The sequence below is a fragment of the Phoca vitulina genome, unplaced genomic scaffold (genome assembly GCF_004348235.1).
Source record: "Phoca vitulina isolate PV1807 unplaced genomic scaffold, GSC_HSeal_1.0 scaffold11, whole genome shotgun sequence".
NCBI classification, from domain to species: Eukaryota; Metazoa; Chordata; class Mammalia; order Carnivora; family Phocidae; genus Phoca; species Phoca vitulina.
The window spans coordinates 11,590,719-11,600,094 of NW_022589714.1; the positions used below are offsets into that span (position 1 = coordinate 11,590,719).

Below are 9,376 nucleotides of genomic sequence, written 5' to 3' on the forward strand. Positions count from 1 at the left end.
TTGTCCTAGTTTCCTAACTGGTCTCACTGTTTCCGTTCTTGGCTCTTCCTTACCCAGTCCATCTTCCACATTGTGCAAAATTGATCTTTCTCATCATTTATTTATCTCCAGCACATCTTGTGTGCATGCCCACACACACACTTCAAATCCTTCCCTGCTTTCAAATCATGTGGAATCAGTTTTAATGTTTTTGCCTATTATATAAGACTCTTCATTACTTGGCTGTTGCCTAACATTCCAGCTTTCTTTACTTTCTCCTTTTTATGTGCCAGCTATCCTACAACTTGGAAGTCCCTGAATTTTCATTGCCCTTTTCTTCCTTATTTGGAATGTCTTTTTTTCCTCCCAATTTAATGGTTTCATGAACCTTTCAAGTCTCACTTTGAAATAGCATCTACTCTAGGAAGCTGCTTCTTGGGTTCTTTAGACCGAATCAAGCACTTCATCTTTTATGTTCCCAGAACACCCTGTTCATTGCTTTTTGTGGTAGAGTATTCTTTACATGTGTCTGTATCCAGTAGAATCTGAACTCCTGTTTAATTACTTTTTCTAATCACCTATACTTAGTATATAATGGACACTAAGTGTTTGAATAAAGAAGCAAATGTGCTCACTTGGGCAACACATGTACTGAATAAAGAAGCAAATGACTTTGTATATATGAGTGTTTTATATTTTTATATTTGCTTCCTTTCTGAACTGAATTAAAAGTTTTGTATAGTATATTGGCCTTGCCTCTGTCACTTTGAACCCTACAAAAATCAAATGTATATAGTGAATTGGTTCTAGCATTATGATAGGGAGATAAAAGTTTTGAGTATCACAAATATACAAGAGTTACCAGTACAGTATAGAAATACAATAAGCTAGTAAGTCATTAATAATGACTTATTACATAAATACTGACCCCTGGATTAACTATTAGAATCAAGAGGCAGTGCTGTCCAGTGGAAATATAAACCATGACATATACACGGTTTAAGTTTTCTAGTAGCTACTACATGCAATAACAACAGGTGAAATTACCAATTTTAATTATTTACTCCATTATGTCCAAAATATTTCAACATGAAATCAGTATTTCAAAATGTACAATGTTTCAGTATTCACATTTAAATTTAATTAAAAATTCAGTTCCTTAATTGCATAGCTGTGTTTTGAGTGCTCAGTAGCCACATGGTTAGTAACTACCTTACTGAACACAGATCCACATAAAGAGAGCTGCATTAGTTCTTAACCTTTTTAGTTTATGTATTGCTTTGTAATGTTGATGAAACCTGTAGTTCTTTCCCCCAGGAAATGCGTATAGGGGTATTCACAGAAAATTTGGACCATTTCAAGAAGTTCATGAGTCCTTGAAGTCACACTATAGAATTTCTATAGTGGGTACATGGACTGGATCTTTAGATTCCTTGTCAGTAGTCTTAATGTAAAACAAGATGTATAGAATCCTTAAACAGGTTAAGTGTAATTGTGTGTTAGAAAAAATAATTACACACACACACTCTCTCTCTCTCTCTCTACGTTTCTCCCTGTTCCCCTTTCCTTCATTATGCCAGAACACCACTAAAGAAAATTATTTGTACTCTGGGGGTCAGGAAATGAGGGTTTTGCCTTTTCCTTCTGCCTCTGGCTCTGACCTCTTGTGACCTTGATTTTTTTCTGTGATACTTATGAAGTATAATTCAAACCTATGACCAAAAGAATTCCATTATGAACATTATGAAGAAGCATTCACTTTAAAAGCAGTTTTCATCTCTTTATGGATTTCCTCTAGAATATTGCATTGCAGATCACCCATTACAACCAAACAGAAAAATCTCAGAACTTTGAAGGAAAAAGTTAATGGTAATACATGTTTATCACCTTTTTCCTTCATCTGATGGGGTAATAGCATTTTTTTAACACAGAAGGGCAGTTCATCATGATCTCTAGATCCTGTGGATTTAGAATTTGATCTCTAGATTAATTTTCTGATATTTTTTTTACAAAGCATAATAACCTTTATCATGGAATTTGTTACAGTTATAATGGTGGCATACATAATAGATTTGACTGATACATGGAGTTAGTACTGCTTATGATAATAAATCAGTTGTTTGCCATTCAATTACATAAGGATATAGGACTATTTCAAAGAGCCTGTGAGTGAAGAAAACTGCTGTTGTTTATTTCATCCTTTTTAAACAATTCTGAGAACATAGTTCATGACCAAGAGTAACTTATTTCTACTCTTATAGTTAGGACAGATGAAGAATACCAAAGGCATGGTAGTTTTTCTGGAGAATAATTGATGTAAATTATTCCAGTAGATGTACTCTGAAACTTCTTATGTGGTAGGATTACTACAAGAGGAGGTCCCTTTTACTTCTAAGGGACATAAGGAAATATTTAGACTGTAAACTCTTCTGTGATACTAGAAGAGGGTATGATGATCACATCCAAAAAGGGATCAAATAAGAGTGAGAATCATTCCAGTCTTGATAGTCCCTTTTTATTCCATCCCTAGTAGGAAAAAGTGATTAGAGGTAAGTAGAAAGGATGATATGCTTATGTATTCAGATTACCAAGTTAAAATGTCGTGGATTTTATACTAAGATCATTTTCCATAATTGAGCTGCTTAAAGGTAGGAATACAGGAGACTTTTTAATGAGGTAAACAAAGTTCTTTGTGGTTGCTAAGCTCCATACAAGTATACAGGGTCATTTTGTGTAATAGAAACAATGCTTTTATATTAGAGCATGTAGTAAAGGTAATAGTGGAATAAGAAGTCTTGGCTGATCCCCAGCTCGATCATAATTTATAGTATTAACAGGTTATTTATTTGTTCTGAGTTTCATTTCCCTCATGTGAGGTCATTAATGATTTCATTGAGGATCTTTCCTCCTCTGTGAGTTTCAAGTAGAAAATAAGATCATTAAACTCTCAGCCTTTGGTGGTGGTTCTTCTCATTTTAGTAAAAACAAAAATTAGAATTATGTTATTATGTAAGTATAGCAATGTCCTTAATGACTAGTTTGAGGGTCAAGTAAAAAAAGCAATTCCATATATTAAGTGTGCTGTTGTTCCTTTTTAGCAGATTGTAAGAACAATGCTCTCATACCAGGAAGCATTCAAGTAAATGGCCATGGAGGGCAGCCATCCAAACTTGTGAAGAGAGGACCTGGAAGGAAGCCTAAGGTAGAAGTTAATACCAACAGTGGTGAAGTTACACACAAGAAAAGGGGTAGAAAGCCCAAAAAGCTACAGTATGCAAAGCCAGAAAATTCAGAGCAAAATAATGTGCATTCAATCAGAGATGAAGTAGTTCCTTCTTCAACATGCAGTTTTCTTTCTGAAACTAATACTGTAAAGGAGGATTTGTTACAGAAGAAAAGTCGTGGAGGCAGAAAACCGAAAAGGAAGATGAAGACACAAAAACTAGATTCAGATCTCATAGTTCCTACAAGTGTTAAAATGCTAAGGAGAAGTAACCGAAGAAAGACAGATGATCCTATGGATGAGGAAGAAGAGTTTGAGGAACTTAAAGGCTCTGAGCCCCACATGAGAACTAGAAACCAAGGTCGAAGGACAGCTTTCTATAATGAGGAGGATTCTGAAGAGGAGCAAAGGCAGCTGTTGTTCGAAGACACCTCTTTGACTTTCGGAACTTCTAGTAGAGGACGAGTCCGAAAGTTGACTGAAAAAGCAAAAGCTAATTTAATTGGTTGGTAACTTGTACCAAAATATTTTCCTTCAAAATCATAAAGTAGGTACAGTTAAGGAATATGTAGAACTAAGGCTTCTGCTTCCTTGCTGCTATGGTGGATTAGGGAATGTTATGATTTGATTTGCAAAAAAACAAACAAACTTACAAGACACTTCACTTCTTTAAATGAATATATATATATATAAATATATACATATATATTTTAAATGTTTGCTATTTATTGCCCTTAGGTAGGTTATGCATTTCAACATTCATTTCATTCACTGTTTGAAACAAAAGAAATTGAGGACCTATAATGAATTCCCAGTTTATTTCTGGAAAAGACAGTTCTGCTACACTCTTGAGCATAATATTCCTAGTGATAGAGCATTTCATGTTAAAATGAATTATTTTTGACCAAGCCAGGTACATTTCTATGGATACAGAAGTCGTGCCCCTAGGAAGACAGATGTTACCAGAGTAGCAGTAAATTAAGAAGTGTGTTTCCTCTAAAGATAAATATAAAATTCCCACCATTTGATACCCTAAAAAGTTTAATTTTAATTATAGAATGTTCATCTACAAAGAATCTAGACAAGGCTTTTGCTGTATTCCATTTCTGCCAAACGTAAGAGAAAATGTACTTATGAAAAGGAAACATATCCACATTGGAAAACATTTGACTGTCTAATTTTTCAGACCTTGATTCTTATATCAATCACTCAATCTCTGTTTATTGTGCCAAAGACTGAGAATCAGTGCAGTGGAAAGCCTGTTTTTGACTGTCAGGACAGCATACACTTTTCAATATTGGAAAGGCTATATATTATTCTAAAGAGCACGTTATTAAAAAGAGTTATGCTGAGATGTATCTTTTTTTGGTACTTAATAGTAGAAAATAATGCACTGGTGGGTCCTTTGACAGAGATGTTTTAGAGAAAATGTTTAAGTGGTTAAAGGATTCAAGGAAAATACAGGAAAAAGGTATGGGATTTGATGTTTACTTGTTGATCTGGATTGATGTCGTTTCTAAACTTTAGACATATCTAATAGGCTAAAATGACTTACAAAGAAATGTGTCTGTGTGTGTATGTGTATATATTGATAAATGGGTATAATTAAATATATATACAAACACATACTTATATACTATTACCCAGGTATAAATTCTTTTTTCAGGATTTTTTAGATAGTGGTAGAATAAAAATAATTTTAAAATGTCATACTTTATAGTTTAATTTTAAGGGGAAGATTGGTTATTTTCAATTATTAAAGGTTAAAATAGGCCAAATCACTTTTTATGCAATCATGTTTTATACAGTGGTCTCATTGCACATTGTGTTTTTTCTGCACTTTTTATGGTATCCTTATCACGCTGGTATGTCAGTATACACCCTAAAGAAAAATTCCATTTAATGATTGTGCCTTGTATTCTATTATTTTTTGCATCATTAGTAAAATTAAGTTGTCTATTGTAAATGATAACTATATGACTTAGGAGAATGTATTGCTATATGTACTGCTATGGAAAAGGAAAGCAGTTATTTATTTGTTTATGGTACAGTTAGTTATTTTATACCTTAAAAACCAACATAAATACCATTTCTATTGTTTAAAAATTATTGTCCATTTTTTAAAAAGTTTAAAGAATGTAGTATTTTCTGAGGACTGGTATGGTACAAAAATGTAACCAAAATTTTCAGATACTACATTTTTAAAAACTGAGGATGGGAAAATATGTATCAGCATGACCCTGATGTAGAAAAATAAAGTCTTTAATTGAACCTTGGCAAAATACATTACATAATTATTTCTTTACTTGTTTCTGATAGGGATAAATGTTAGCCGTCATTTAATTGTATTGAAGAACAATGGAAAGTGATGCATTTGGGCTTTTTAGATCATTTGTAACTAAATTTGTACAGAAATCCTCCTGTGAAATTAAGTAAACCATTTTCCAGATCTTAACTGGATTGCTGTGATTTTGCAGTTGAGAAATAATTTCAAATTTTTCAGGTTTTTGTATATTTATTTTTTTCTAACAAATATATTTAACTATATAATTAAAATTCAGTAGTTAAACTCTTCATAATGCAGAAATGGATGGCTTGGTTGTATAGTAAAGTGAGTCTTTCAGTTACGCCATTATTGAGAATAATGTGTATGTTTGAGATTTAAGTCATTAAAGTAATGTGTTGCTTTTGAAGGCAATCTATTTGAAACATGTAATTTCCTGATGTTATCTGCATTGTGTTGGAAAAAAATAATAAGACTATAAATCCATTTTTGTAAAAATTACATGTATAGTTTTAAGGTATGTACAGAAAAAGGAAGAGCGTACACAGTCTTAGAGTGGAATATACCTCTAGTATGATGTATGGATTGGTTCTAACTCTTGAGCAAAGAAATGAATATTTACCATCTTACCTGCAACAAGTAAATGTACTGTTCCTGTTCTAAAGACACTGTATATTTATGACCTTATTTGGACATCATTAGACACTGGTTTCTTAGTAACGCACAAATGGCTTGGATTCAGATTCTTTGTAATTGAAACACTTAAAAACGTACTCGTAATACCAGATATATTTAGATTTTATATTTTTATAATTTAGCTTCTATACATTGTAAAAGTTGAATTGAGAAATTTAAGTCATCATCATATTTTTCTTCTGTTTGACCAAATATCAAAACTACTGGAAAAATATCCTCTTTGAGACAGTGACACCATGTATGTACTCTTTGTAGGCCAAAAGGAAATGTTGGCAGTTTTCTTAGGTGAGCAATAGAAACCTCAAGTTTATTGAAAGTTTCAGAATACATGGAAAATATAAATCAATTTATATATTTTTAAGTCCCTAACCCTAATATTCTCTCCACCCCAACAGTCTCCAGTCCCAATCAAATCTTATAAAGTTATAAAATGTTGCAAATGAGCAGTTTAAACATTCAGTTTAATTACAGCCTCACAACTCTGGGCAATAGATATATACCTTCTTAAAATTTTATCCTTTGCAATCTGCTATTATGTCATTAGACTGTTTTCTGCATAAATTTATGTACTAAAGAATGTTGGTCTTGTTTCCATTGTTTTTATTATTGGCAGAGCTTCACCACAAATTTGAAGACTATTTGTTAACATTGTTATGAAAGTATCTTCCTCCTTTAATTAGAATAACTGTATAGAATAATGGTGAGCTTGATCATGTCACATCTGAGATATGAGTTTAGCTGGATTTAGTATCACTTGGAAGTGAATTGCATAAGATAGACTGGTCTGCAAAAAGATCCTCATGCAGCAGTTGTGTTAACATCTAGAACTGTCCCTTATCTGCAGTGTAGTATATTAATCAGACATTTTAACAAATGTATTCAAGTAACATTTTTGCTTATGTGATATTCACATTTACATGTTTTAAAAATCTGACTTACAAATTAGTTCCTCTAGTTAATAGTATTTAATTCTAGCATTCCATTTTATCCATACATACCTATGTATCTCTCATATGTCAATTGGACGCAATTTTGATTTTTTTCTATCTAATGAAAACAAATTGTTATTCTGAATGTTTTTGTTCACCTGAAATTTATTTTTAAGTAGGTTGAAAGGACCAAGATACTTGAGTGTTTAAAGGGCTATAAGCATTCTCCTTATATGCAGGAAATACATGATTTTAAAAGTCATAAAAGGGGAATTAATTTTATGTTCTGTGAATTGTCCCCATACTAAAAAAGTATTTAAGAAAGTATTTTTTACATAACAGGTTGTGATGTGGTTTAGTTATATTTAGGTGAGAATTTATTTTCCTATTAAAATTAGAAAAATACACCTTTTCCTTACTTTCCTCCTTGCACTTCCCCTCAGTTCCCCAAATTTCCAAGTGATTTGAACTAAGTTTACTAAGAAACTACTTATGTTCTTAATTATACTGAGCTAAGCACTACAGATGATATTTTGTACTATGTACAGTAACCAAGAAGAGGTCAAATTGAGTCAGAAGACTGTAAGTACCACTTTTGACGCTCCAGAGATAAATCTTGTACACACTGCAGTAAAACAATTAGAAAATATTATGAGCTATAAATATATATTATTTTTAGTTTTGATAGCTCTGTGTTGAAATACTTTTTTAATGCAGATAAAAATCATCAGGAAATTAACCTTTATATGGCACAAAACCAAATACATAATAGTGGGTGGCTATGAGTTTCTACATTTAAGGAGCTAAGAGAATAGGTTTGAGATGATATATAGTACACACGATATGATGCAGAGAGGCACACACATGCTCATTACTTTTAAGATTGTGTGTGTTGATTAATCACAATGGTAAACTATAAATGGAGGCAAAATACAAAGTTACATTTTTGGACCATATTAAAACTGCAAGAAGATGAGGTCTTTATTAAAGATCCTTTAGAAAACTGTTAAATCCTGTCACACGATATTTAGACGTGTAGAATGTAGCTCAATTTTTTAAAAGTAACTGACCTAGAGGGTTAAAGTTGAAACTGACACATTTTCAAATTAAAATTATACTTATTTTGTACAGAAAACAATGTTAAACACAAGCAAATCTGTTGTATGTAATAAGTAACACAGAGTTTAAAGACAAATTATTTAGCTTTATTAAGGTTTTTGTTTTTTTCCTTCCAGAAACCTGGAGTATCATGTTATAAATGGCAGTCTCACACCAGAATAGCAGTGCCCTTTCTTTTTGTACATATTGATTGGACCTTTCTTTACTGTTATGTGGACACTTTCTATGTTAGTTTTGATGCATAATTCTTTGAATCCTTTTATACAAACTAGAATGTATGTGTAAGAATTCCTGTCCCTGCAATGTAGTAACTACAAACTTATTTTTAAATAAATAGAAAACTTGTTTTTCTAAGCTATTTTGTAGAGCCTCCTGATTTATTTGCTTTTGGGGGGGAGGGTGGAGGTAACACATTAGCACTAAGTGCATCATTTCAACAGGCACTGTACCAAAAGAGCTATTACGTAAATGCCCTATTTAGCAGAATGTTAAAGTTACTAACCAGTTGTGGGTACCCTAATTCCAAAATAACCAAAGGTTGAAAATAAGTCCCTTGCCTTTTTTTTTTAAGATTTTATTTGTTTATTTGAGAGAGAGCGTGTGCACATGTGCACCTCAGTGAGCAAAAGGGAGTAGAGGGAGAGAGAATTTCAAGGAGACTCTGTGGTGAGCAGAGCCCGACTTGGGACTTGATCTCACCACCCTGAGATCATGACCTGAGCTGAAACCAAGAGTGTGTCACTTAACTGACAGCCACCCAGACACCCCAAGTCACTTGCCTTTTAATATGTACATTTAATAAAACAATTTTACTAATTTACTAGTGCAAGTTATTTTACTGGGTGATAAATACATTCAGGTATTTCTAAGAGATAATTCAAAGGAACAGTTTGTGTATTTTTTTCAAAATGTGAAGTAAAATTCCTGCAAAAAAAATGATGGAACGTTGAAAATTTTCACTTGTTAAGCAGTTATACAAAATAAGATTTGTGAAAGAGTGCTGTTTTCCTAGAAGTTTGTTCAGATTGGCATACATTTTTTACTTCCTAAGAATCCCAATTTTAGTATAAAGAATACGTAGGGCTATAACAAATGACAATTCAGATTAAGCAGATAAATGGGATGATTTGTGATTTTGTGCTGTTA

The 9,376-nt window shown here is 32.4% G+C and overlaps 1 protein-coding gene across 3 annotated transcripts in view; it reads left to right on the forward strand.

Annotated features, from left to right (window-relative positions):
* The window catches only part of PHIP (pleckstrin homology domain interacting protein), a 134,746-nt gene extending 126,162 nt beyond the window's left edge, over positions 1–8,584 (forward strand). For 2 of the 3 annotated variants that reach the window (XM_032409412.1, XM_032409409.1), the window contains exon 40: positions 3,078–8,584. In XM_032409412.1, coding sequence (XP_032265303.1) covers positions 3,078–3,715 — 638 coding nt within the window. In that variant the 3' untranslated portion in view covers positions 3,716–8,584. The remainder of the gene's footprint in view (positions 1–3,077) is intronic. The other variant, XM_032409410.1, reaches the window with a different exon arrangement.
* The last annotated feature ends 792 nt before the right edge of the window (positions 8,585–9,376 follow it).